Genomic DNA, 12,894 nt, shown 5'->3' with positions numbered 1-12,894 from the left:
ACTAAGTATTATAAACAGGCCCACAGTCTCCCACACAGTCACACACTGCAGGAATATTAATTATACTTTTTATGCAAATTTGCATGTGATTAGTTTCAATTGCATACGTTTGTTTAGATCAAGGACTTATAGTGAACAATACAATCAAACAACAAGCAGGTTTAAGGAATAGCAGCAGTTTATTGAAAACAGAAATAAAAAGACAGAAGTCATGCAAAGTCAGAAATAAGTCTACAATAGAGCAAATCTATTGATTACCAACCTTAAACATCACAGTCTAAATATACTGGTCTATGAAAATAGCAAGATTACTTCCTGTAAACACCTGAGCTGTAAATGCTACTTCCTTTATCAATGTCTATGGAAACCGTACATTTAACTTAGCTATCCTGTGTTCAGTTTAACGGTGCCTCTTCTGGGAAATGTGAACTATTTAAGTTACACATTTATAGATTGTGGTTGTCACCCTTTATTCTAGGACCATGCAGATGTCTCGGCAGATCAGTGTTTCTCCACTGTTTGCGGTATTGGGACTGTTTAACTTGTCTTAAGTTTTAAATTCCTGCAACAGTGATAAATGTCTTTATTTTAGACTGTTCTTTTAATGAACAAATTTGAATATTCGGGGTAAAAAAAAGACTTAGAAGTAAAAAGTTACTTCTGGCTGATGCTGTGGCAAGGTGGCTCAGGACTGAAGCGTTGGAGGTTCATTTTCATATATCAAAAACACAGCTCACCCAGCCAGAACAACAGGTTAAACAAAAAACAAGTCGCGCAGACAAAATGAAACAGAAAATCCTTTTCAAATTCAGTCTTTCACTATCACGGTGAGGTTTTAAAATATCTATCTCGCTCTCTCTCACTCTCTCTCTCTCTCTCTCTCTCTCTCTCTATATATATAGACTTCATTTGGTTCAGATTTCATACAAAATTGCATGCACTTATTACCTCTCGCAGTTTAACTCTGAACGGAGGAGTATTCGCTTCTCACAATGAGATCAGTTATTTTAATTATAGAGTGATAAGGATTATAAAAAACAAATGTACCTGATAAAATACATACTGCCATGTTTAGTTCAGTTTGTGTTGTGTAGATTGGTAGAGTGAATTCAAGGTGACCTCTTTGTTTAAAATCCTGTAGGCAGATTTATTTTTTCAGAGAAAAAATAACCATACCCCCCCAGTAGGAAAAGTGTGTGTGTGGGGGGGCATGGCCCCCTTGGCCCCCTTGGTGGTGGCACCCCTGGTGCAGTCTCACCTGTGAATTATACTCCTTATAATATAATCTTTGATTTGTACTCTACACTTCTGGCTATATACCCAAGCATTGCTTGCCTTTTTGTTTTGCCTGGTTGCTGACAGCGAAAAGTTTATTACAGCACGAGGTCTTTCTCTTGGGGAGCCCGTTCTAGTTCTAGAACACTTGTTTGGTTGTTAAACTTAGACCCACGTCACTGCTAAAAGTGTACAGCGATGCGTTGAAAAAGCCCAGTATTGTCACACACGTGATGGGGAAGTGGACACAGACGTTCCATCCTGATCAGCTCTGAGTTCTCTCCACAGCTTTATAGCATTCCGAAAGCAAGGAAAAGACTCCAACATCTCCTTCCTGACATCTCTACAAACGAATATATACAAGACGGGATCCAGGAGGCTGTTCAGGCTCAGTAATCCCGATGAAATCTGGTAACAGAGAAAAATCCTCGCCTCAAATCCACAGTTCTCAACAAGAACAATTAGCCCAATGCATTTCACAAACACAATGAGGTGGTGAGGACCAAAGACCAGGATAAATATGATCACCACTAGGGCTAGCAAGCGGCTGATCCTTTCCTTCTCTTCAGCACTCACTGAAAGGGAATCGGCAAGGCTCATCCGGGTCCTTCTGTGAACAAAAACTAGCAGGAACAACGGCAAAGGAAAGGTGAAAATCTTGAGAAATAACTGGAACATTGCATAGCTCCACTTCCTTGGGTAATGTTCTGAACATTGGGGATCTGTTACGGTTCCCAAACCAATGTGATAGTCCATTAAGACCACCAAGGTAACAACAACCCACAGACCCACACAGGTCACAGCAGCCAGCTTGTGGGGGTGCAGGTTTCTATACCACAGAGGGTGGGCGATGGCCAGGTATCTCTCCAGAGAGATGCAACACAGGAAAAAGATGCTACTGTAAAGACTGATGTTGGAGATGACGCAGACGAAGACGCATGCTGTCCTGTCGTAGCGCCACACGTGCCCGTGGCTGTAGTAGTCAATCCAGAGAGGCAGCGTGCTGATCTGCAGCAGGTCTGATAAGAGCAGGTTGATGACGTAGACAGGAAGGGCGTTGTCAGTCTTGACCAGACGATACAGCCCGTAGAGGGCCAGGCAGTTGGCGGGCAGTCCAATGCAGAAGACTAAGCCGTAGAGCACAGAGAGAAAGGTCTGGTCAGAGCTGAAGTCAATGTTGTCACAGGAATCGGAGCTGATGTTGTTCATCATCTCTCTTTTGATGTTTCCTGGACTCTTGAGCCTCGCTGATTGACCGATTAGGTTGAAAATCAGTAAGAAGCTTCAGCAACTAAAACACAAAAAGAAACACAATGAGTTATAGTCATTAAAATGTTTAACTGCAAACCGTGATTAGGGATGAGAGTTTTGAGTTTAGTATTTCATAAAGTCCCCCCGCCCCCCTTGAATGTGGTATGAAGTCCATTTGAAATGGACCTGGTATTTTGGTGTTAAAAAAATAGGTTTACCCACTAAACTGCTGTTTGTTTTACTTCCTTGGTTGCCTGGATCTCTTCCAGACCACAAATTATGAAACACATCATCTGCCACAGGGAATGAAGCTGCTGCTGTTCATTTGGCACGTAGCTCACTTCTTCACACAAAGAGTGGTGAGGGCATGAATTGGATACTCTAGGTCTACCAGCCATGCTGAATCATGTGGCTCTTATAGACCCAACTTGATAATATTATGAATCAGCTACTAGGAAGTGGACAAGCATAATGTTCATACATCTTCTTACGTTCTTGTTGAGTGTTCAGGATGCTGTGAATTTTGTCATTGGATTCAAATGCAGTCAATGATCTAGTTGCTGTGCTTGGATCTCACTGACCATCTCGATACCTGAAAAAGTAAAAGAGGAATGAAGATTGGAAAGGAAATTCTCAAACAAGGAATTCAAATGGCAACATTTTCATAGTAGGATGAAACTGAGCAAAAAGACTTTATTACATTGCTTTTATTATTATTATTTATTTCTTAGCAGACGCCCTTATCCAGGGCAGCTTACAATTGTTACAAGATGTCATATTATTTTTACATACAATTACATTATTTTTACACACAATTACCCATTTATACAGTTGGGTTTTTACTGGAGCAATCTAGGTAAAGTACTGTGCTCAAGAGTACAGCAGCAGTGTCCCCCACCTGAGATTGAACCCACGACCCTCTGGTCAAGAGTCCAGAGCCCTAACCACTACTCCACACTGCTGCCTTTTAGTATTTTTATGAATGCCAACACTGCATAAAATGCTAAAAAAAAAAACCCACATTTTTTGCTTTGTTTTTTAGCAGAAAAGTAAGGACAGTGAATCCAGGAAATAGAAACTTCTCAGCCATTTTTTCCCCAAGATAAATAAAGTACTGACAAAAAATAAAACTGATCTGAATAAAAGTTTAGCATTAAACACTAAACCTTGTAGTTATTTTAGACAACAAAGAATAAAATAAAAACAATAAAGAATGATGTTTACTTACATGAAGTGTGTGTGTGAGTGTGTGTGTGAGCTGACGGGAGCGGTAGGGCATTTGGCTTCATGAGGAAGTACACCCACAGCACCTGTCCTGTGCTTTGACAAAGGGCTGATTGTGTTTCTCCAGGTCCATTTAAATACAGGTAGATGTTTACAGAGATGTTTAGAGAGATTGCAGCTAACTGAATAATTCCGTACATTTTCCATGCAATGTAATGGATATGATGAGCGTAAGACCTGTACTTCTCTCTTGACTGCAGATCATGCTCTTTAGTTGACTGGTAAGACGTTTGTCTTTGTGAGGTATTGCCTTTCCATTCCAAGCCCTTACCTTTAAGTAATCTTGCACTTTCACGGACGTCTGGAGAGTGAAACTGCTTTCTTTCGAGAATGCCTTTCCTGTTATAATCAGCCAGCTGCTGTCCCTTCTGACTGACGAGCTTACAGCCAGTTGACCTGGAAGACTCTGCTCAGGTGACCTAGGAAGTGCAAGTGTTACAGATTTCCTGGCAATCCATGTTTGCATGTTTCAATTGAGATCTATATAATCAATGGAATTGCAATATGATTATTAAAAGTATCATGTAAGCAGCCTCCACCTTTATGGCCTATTTTAATGAAGGATCCTTAAAACATACCTACAGAAGCCCTGATTTTTCAGACATTGTTTGTATTTGTAGTGTACAAGTAAGTGGGTCAATACATGAATTAATATGACAGCGTGGCAGTGTTTCAATCTGCCACTGCTTAGACAATTCAAATTGACTGTATCTACAGATGCCATCTAGCATTTTTCCACTTATTGATGTTTGTAATTATTCTGACTGCCTCTGTGTTCTCTTGCTCCAATATTGAGATTGAGATATATTAAGGCAGACAAATAGACTAAATCCTTTTTCAGTGTAATGCAGCTGTTTCTTCTCATGTTTGCTTGTTGTGTGGATCTTGTGATGGTGTACAGCTACAGTTGTAGTCAAAAGTTTACATACCCCAATGGAAATGTATAATTTTTAGAGATTTCTCAAAAACAAATAATTATAGGAAAAATCTTTTGCAGCAAAAGTTTTGCTTTGTGGATGAGGAAAAAAAGTTACAAGAAATAGAAATAGATTTGCAAAACTCAAAAAATGCTAATTCAAAAGCATTCATACCCTGACAAGGAAAATTGAATTAATATTATTCATTTCTTAGCAGACGCCCTTATCCAGGGTGACTTACAATTGTTATAAGATATCACATTATTTTTACATACAATTAACCATTTATACAGTTGGGTTTTTACTAGAGCAATCTAGGTAAAGTACCTTGCTCAAGGGTACAGCAGCAGTGTCCCCCACCTGGGCTTGAACCCACAATTCGTACCCTGACAAGGAAAATTGAATGAATAGCTAGTTGAGGCAAGTTTAGCAATAATAACCTCTTTTAAACGATTAGGTTATTTGTCAGTGAGTTTTTGGCATGATTCTTTAGTGATTTTTGACCATTCTTCAATGCAAAATTGTTCCAGTTCATTCAGATTCCGAGGACTTCTCTTGTGCACAGCCTTCTTCAACTCATACCAAAGATTCTCAATCGGATTTAGATCGGGACTTTGACCAAGCCATTCCAGATCCTTGATTTTATTCTTCTTTAACCATTCTGAAGTAGATTTTGATGTGTGCTTTGGATCGTTGCTGTGTTGGAGCGTCGAGTTGTGCTTTAAACCAAGTTTTGTAGCGGAGAGTTTCAGATGATTGACCAATATATTTTGGTATGCTATGGAATCCATTTTACCATGTATTGGAACTAAATTTCCTGTGCCATTAGAGGAAAAACAGCCCGATAGAAGGATTTTACCACCTCCATGCTTGACAGTAGGTACGGTCTTCTTTTCCTTGTACGCCTCACCAGACTTTCTCCAAACATAACGACTATCAGCGTGACCAAATAGCTTGATTGTTTCATCACTCCACAAAACCTTAACTTTAAGCGATTGTCCTTGTGATGTTTTCCTAAGAGTGGCTTTTTCTTTGGCCTGCGACCATTGAGACCTTCACCGTGCAATACTCAACCTATGGTTGAAATGGAAACCCCAGTCCCACTTGCAGCCAATTCACTTTGAATATCTTTGGCAGTCAATCTCAGATTGTTATTAACCTTCATCACAATTCTTCTACTTGTTCTTGGTGAAAGAACCTTCTTTCTTCCAGACCGAGGGAGCGTTGTGACAGTACCATGAGTCTTGTACTTCTTGATAATAGTAACAACAGTTGAAATTGGGATACTCAAATGCTTGGAAATCTTCTTGTATCCTTCTCTAGCTTTATGAGAATAAATAATTTTCTGCCTAAGGTCTTCAGATACCTTCTTTACTTTTTCCCATATCGACTTATTGGTAATGACAGCAACCATACTATGCCTAACCCTTTTATACTCCCTGTGACAGGGCGACTGGGTCAGTGATGTTAGATCAGAAGCAGGAAGGGAAAAATATTGACACCAAGCAAGTACTGCAGTTCAAAACAAAAGACGTATTCAAATACAAAAATAAATAACGTATTCAAAAAAACTGTGTTCACACAGCAAAATAAAAGTTCAAACAAAACAAATCTCAAACACAAAATATTAAACAACACAGGTCAGGCAGGGCTGTAGCCTTCGCTAATCCTGTATTTAATTTTTAGTTTCATTTTTCTCTCGTTCCTCTCGCTCGCTTTCTCCGCTCTAACATCCACCCCGAAACTGCTGTGGATGGGGCTTCCCATCCACGCTACTAAACATTATAAAACAAACAAACCCACTCTGCTGCGCTGTCATATGCAAATACAATAAAACCAATAAATACAAAAACAGAGCTTCGCCGTCACATAAATAAATCATAACAAATACAAAGTAACACAGGGGCGGAGGGGGACCCCGTTCTAACATCAAATAAACAAATCAATGTACAGGGCACCTCGCCCTCTTACACTCCCTAAGAATGTTCACCTACAATCCAGCATTTTCTAGACTTGAACTCGGTTTTGCATTATCATATTGAACTTTCTAGCACTTTGTAGATAATACTGTCACAGTATCAAATGCTATGAATACTTTTGAATTAGCATTTTTGGAGTTTTGTAAAAAAAAAATTAAAAAAAAAATGCTGAAATAATAATTGTAGACATCTATTTCTTGTAACTTTTTTTCGAGAAATGTGTAGAAATGATACATTTCCATTGGGGTATGTAAACTTTTGACTACAACTGTAGCTCATGAATCATATTCAATATCTATTTTTATATAGTCCATGACAGTTCATATATACAATTCTGCTACAACAGTGTAAAATCAGTTTAGCCTGCCTTCCTTCTGCATTAAGAAGTGATCAGACCTCCCCTTATAAACGTTTACCATAGCAAATTTCCAGTTTTCCCTTATAAATATTCATGGCTATAAATATACATTACCATAGTTGATCATGGTTTGCCATGGTTTAGCATACCTTTGTGGGCTTTACAATGGTTTACATGCATTCACTATGCTTTATTACACTTTGACACGTCAAGCAGCAATAGCATTAATTCATTAAACACAGTTGCCGTATGTAGTTATCTTAACTTATTTTCATTATTCACTTTAAAGGATTTCCTTTTATTTTTATTTACACGTTATTTAAATTATTCGTTGTGCACATTTTCTGTTGAATAAGCACTTACAGTTTTTCTCGATCGCTTGAGCACATTTCTCAAAACATTATCCACCTTTTCAAAACATTTAACACAACCCCCTAAACTGTAACATGTTTTGCAAAATGACATTTCATTTGCAAAAGGCACAAAGACTCTCAAAACAGCAAATACATGTCACAAAATCAAATAAGTCCATCAAAACAGTGTCATTTGTCATCTAATGAAAAGTTCTTTCTATCAGCCATTTCACAATTGCACAATAAATACTAACTACGAGCATCAATGTGACGTGGTCAGCCCTGAGTACATGCTCTGCGTGTCTATGGTCTGCTTGTTGGTAAAATAAGCGTAAATGGTAAGTAAACATTTCACCCGATCATGAGCTGCATTCATGTACTCTGAGGTGACTTATCAAGAAGACCAAAGTAGAAAGAATTTCACTCAACAGCAAAAAATACTGTGACAAAAGATGTTACTTTATTCAGTTTCAGTAGAGTTCCTGATACATCGAATGATGGTGGAAATACTTTACAGTGAATATAAATCAAGTCCACTGAAGATACTCAGGACCAAGCTGGTAGTTATGACAAGAAAAAAATATTACATAAAAAAAAGCAACAAGAAAAACCTCAGTGTAATTGTTCATTAATCCATTCTTTGCTGTCTGTCAGGCCACATATTCTCATCAACATCACATTGAATATTCTCCCTCGCAATACAGCAAGGGGAAAACCTCCTGGCATGTCGGAGCCATCCTTGGCAATCTTCTGCGGAGATTGCCAGACAACCCACATTCACGGCATCGAGAAGCGACATTTGGTCATACACATTCCATCGCCAGGCTGAAAAGAACTCCTCGCTGGGGTTAAGAAAAGGCGAGTATGGAGGGAGGAGTTGCACGCACATGCGTGGGTGGGATTCAAACCACTCTCTTACTAGACGATAGTGGTGGAATGCTACATTGTCCCATATAATCACAAAGTTTGGCATATCAGGCCTTACCAGCGCTCTCTCTTCAGGGGGTTCAATTCTCTTGTACAAGACGTCGAGGAATGCAATCAGGTGTGCTGTATTGTATGGTCCAACAGTGGGGATGTGGGAAAGAACACCTTCTCTTGAGATGGCTGCACACATGGTAATATCCCCACCTCTTTGGTCTGGCACATTGACTGTGGCCCTGTGACCGATGAAGTTCCTCCCATGTCTCCTCACTTTGGACAAATTGAATCCCGTTTCATCCACGTATATGAAGACATGTGGCATCACATTTGCCTCAAGCTCCATTACTCTCTGAGAGAAACACAAAATGAACATGGGTATCCATTCCAACTGTCTGCAATGAAATATTGTAAGGAAGTACATTACTGTGATGAACCCTTACCTGTACATACTGGAACATAATCTCCTTCACTCTTTCTTTCAAAAGGTACCCTGTATAGCTGTTTCATCCTTAGTTGGTTTTGTTTCAAGACCCGGTAAATAGTTGCCAGACTGACACTATGTACATTCTGAAAAATGTTCTGGTCTTGTATAATTGTAGTCTGGATCTCCCTCAAACGTATTGAGTTGTTTGCAACAACCATATCTACAATGGCAGCCTCCTGTTCAGCGCTGAAGACTCTTCCTCGGCCACCAGAGCGGGGTTGTCTTTCAATTCTATAAATGGATATAATGACATTTTGATGGTCAAGGAGGATGACGGAAAAACTCCTTACATGTATATCGTACAGTACTGTAATACAGTGAAGTAATATATGATCACTTCCCTATTCTCATTACTGAATATTCTAATTATTGATGCCACAGTTGAGCTGCTTAGATTGGGTTGCACCCTCTGCCCAGCATCTCTCATTGAAAGGCCATGATTTATCACATGGTCAACGATAGTGGCACTTATGTCATTGGAAACATCTGTTCTGCATCTTCCCCTTTGAGCTGCTGTACCACTGCGCATGCAAACCCCTCTTCCTCTATGGGCTCCTGGTTGTGGTTCCCCTCTTTCTCTCCTTTGTCTTTGTTTTCTGACTTGCACCATTTCTCGCCTACACCAACTCACTGGTGACCTCATTTATATGTGATTATGGACTGATTGTTGATTGAACAATTGAGCAATGAGGATTTGCACATGTGCAGTAGAGATTCATACTTGTGGGAGTAAGTGCTATGTGCTGTGAACAAATGATCTAATATTGTTTGACAAGACTTACCTAATTGATTTTTGTGTTTCATGTCCAGAGAGTTGTCAGCTCAGCCACTGACTCACTCTGTGTGTGTGTGTGTGTGTGTGTGTGTGTGTGTGTGACCCTGGGCAAGTCACTGACTCACTGTGTGTGTGTGACCCTGAGCAAGGCACTGGACCTCCTTGTGCTCCATCCTTCGGATGAGACATTGTAACAAAATTGACTAATAATGGCAGTCAATTGCCACAGCGAAAAAATAATTATGAAAAAGGGGCCAAACAGAGGCTACCAAAAATAAATTTATTGCTACTGAGGAAATGAACAAAAGTTGTCTGAATAACATCCTATAGCAAATTTTGGAAGGCAATAAATATCACTAGTAGTAAAAAAATAAAGAAACCACAATAAAAGTCCCGATCCAAAAAAAAAACTATAATAAAGGCAATATATAAATCACCAAAAAAACTAACAATGTCCCAGAAGAAATCCCAAGCCATCCCAAAAATAAAAAACACGAATGGCCATTCAGAAAAAAAAAACTGTAATCCAATATAGAAAGAATTGAAGATCTGACCCTGGCTGCTCCTGATCTGGTGCTGGTTCTGTGAATCTGTAATGCAGGCGTTGTAAATCCTTACAACAAAAAAAACCTGGCAAAAACAAACAGAACCCCAAACAAAAAAGGGATACAGGGAAAAAACTGGTGGTCAAGAAAATGCAGCCTGCGCTGTTAGGATAGCTGAAAGAAAAAAACAAAAACTATACTTTGCAAACAAATAATGGAAAAACTAAAAAGTAAAGTACCACAACAAAAGATCCTAACAAACAAAGGTGAGCAACAACCGCACCCCAATCTCCTTCCTTCCCCTACCCCCCCTAAAACAGGAAACAGGAACTGAAGGCCTGCCTCCATCAGGTGACTAGTGGAGAGAAAAAAGGAGCAAGCACAAAGCATTACCGTAAAACCCCCAGTAAAAGGGTAATGAAAAAAACTCAGGTAAAACAAACCAATTGAATGAATACATATAGATGCCCTGAAAAGCTCTAAATATGGATTTGATTTAGATTTTTCTTCTGTTCACTCACTTTGCATTTAGTTAATTGATAAATATAATCTATTAACATGTCTATTTTTGAAAGCATTCTTACTTTACAGCATTTTTTCACACCTGCCTAAAACTTTTGCACAGTACTGTATATATATATATATATATATATAATGGGTCATTCTATAATTGCTGTGGATTTAAGGATCTTAAAATATTTGTTAATGTCTTATCTTTTCAGATACACAAAATATAGAGATTAATCATTGTTTTTCTGGTTTTTTTTTAACAGAATATAGATTTTAAGGTCAATTTTGTCATTGGTGTTACCGCCCACTCCAATGCACGTATGTAGATTCATATTGTTGTTGTTTGCAGTGTATTTTTTTGTGCAATCATTTTAGGAGAGTGTCACTTTAAAGAAATTCATTACAAAAAAAATCATTTTAAAAACCAATTTTTAAATAATCAATAAAACATTTGAATTGTATACCGTTTTTAGTTTTGTCTGACTTTCCTTTGTAAATATTTGAAAGTTACCTTTGTAAATATTTGAAAGTTATCAGAAGTTAGCTTTCTGCTTGTATTGAGTCGCAAGGCCATCGCTGAAAAAAAAAAAATGCAGGCAATTTACGGAGGGATAGCTGTCTTTCGCCATGTCTAGGATCAAGATGAGCCAAGATGGCTGGTGGATCATTCCTTCTGCTCGGTGAAATTGAGCAGAAGGACACTGGGGATTGCTCTTCAACATACAGGACACCAGTATGGAGAGCTGCCTGCTGATGAGATGCACCGAAGAGGACAGATTGAATCTCCTCTGCGTATTTGCAGGAATAGTTCTCACTGAAATCCTTTACCTTCAATATCACTGCCGTATGTCTGCTGCTTTTTTTCTAGATATGCTGCTCTGCAAATTAGGTCGGAATCCGTGTGTTGTCGATAAAGCTTCTGCTTTTCAGCAGCACTTAATTTGGCCATACCTAACACAGAATAATAGAGCTTACATAATTATAAAAGTACTGAAAACAGTAATTTGAATCCACAAATTCCATGTCATTGGTGTTACCAAGAGGAGGGTATCACCAATGATACCTTGTACCCCAGGAAGTAGCTCACTGTAGTGTCTGTTCAGTTGTTATGGTGTGATCTGTAACATCAATGACAGAATATCTCTGGACATTTATTTTACTAAAGATATTTATATATTGTGGCTGAGTGGAAACAGGTGCAGGAATGATGCAGTGCGTTAAAGAAGCAGACAGAGATAATTGTAATCCGGTTGGGAAAGGTTTTTATTTTATTTTCTAGGTCTGGTGACCAAAACAATAATCCACCAGCAATACACAACAACGTGTACTGCATGAGGTAAATAACAACAGGGTTGCAATCCCAACTAATAAGCAATAATATCCACCCCACAATAATACAGACGTGGTCACCAGTCCTGGGTGCGTGCAGTAGTGCTCGTGGTGGGTGATACAGTTTCTTTAGTGATAATTGGTGTGGTGCTGTTCTGGCTTAGTGCTGGCCCTTGGCGACAGCTCCGGAACTGTGTTAGCTGTCTGGTAATGTACAAGACAATTACAAACAAACACAACACAACACTCACGATACAGTTTCTTTAGGGTCTCTCACAGTCCTTTTCGATTCTAACAAATACAAACCAAAGCGAAGGGACAGATTACGAGTCTTCGTCCCCTTTTATGCCATCACACATGACCCCTTGGTAAACGAGTGCAACTGCCTCTCCAATCTGCGGCTGCCAAGTCGTTTCCCTTCCGGGTCAATTCATTCTTGCAATGGAGTCTCGTCCCCTTTCTAGCTGGTCGACTTCCCTTGAACCCTGGGAAAGAACTGTCAGACCAGCCTATCCAAGGAACTCTGTTCTCGCTGCTTAGCGCCCTCACAGGTCGGGAGGGATATTTACAACCAAGAATGTTGTATTTCTGTCACATATATATACATTTTTTTTATTTTTTATAATAGTCTATTAAATAAACTAAACATATATGAGTACTGCCTAATGTTTAAGACTGGAAACAGTCCAAATATTGTACAAGATTTAAGTGATCAATCCAGTTCACATCACCTTTGGGACACAGACATTTGCATACCCCAGTGTGCTTAGATGAGGGGGATGTAATGTAAACTGACAAAAATCACACATTTATTTGTATATACTCTACATTATCAATATACACACATTGACTTCCTGTAAGTGTTTGCAGTGGGCAGCAGTGTGGAGTAGTGGTTATGGCTCTGGACTCT

The 12,894-nt window shown here is 39.1% G+C and overlaps 1 protein-coding gene across 1 annotated transcript; it reads right to left on the bottom strand.

Moving 5' to 3' along the window:
- Positions 1–291: 291 nt before the first annotated feature.
- LOC117398982 (G-protein coupled receptor 4-like) lies at positions 292–2,610 on the bottom strand. Its single transcript, XM_059012500.1, has one exon. It carries the CDS (start codon positions 2,485–2,487, stop codon positions 1,498–1,500), a length of 990 nt encoding a protein of 329 aa, XP_058868483.1. The 5' UTR covers positions 2,488–2,610; the 3' UTR covers positions 292–1,497.
- Positions 2,611–12,894: the final 10,284 nt, after the last annotated feature.

The sequence above is a fragment of the Acipenser ruthenus genome, chromosome 44 (genome assembly GCF_902713425.1).
Source record: "Acipenser ruthenus chromosome 44, fAciRut3.2 maternal haplotype, whole genome shotgun sequence".
NCBI classification, from domain to species: domain Eukaryota; kingdom Metazoa; phylum Chordata; class Actinopteri; order Acipenseriformes; family Acipenseridae; genus Acipenser; species Acipenser ruthenus.
Note: the sequence above shows the minus strand (reverse complement) of the source record. Positions and strands in the feature narration are given on the sequence as shown.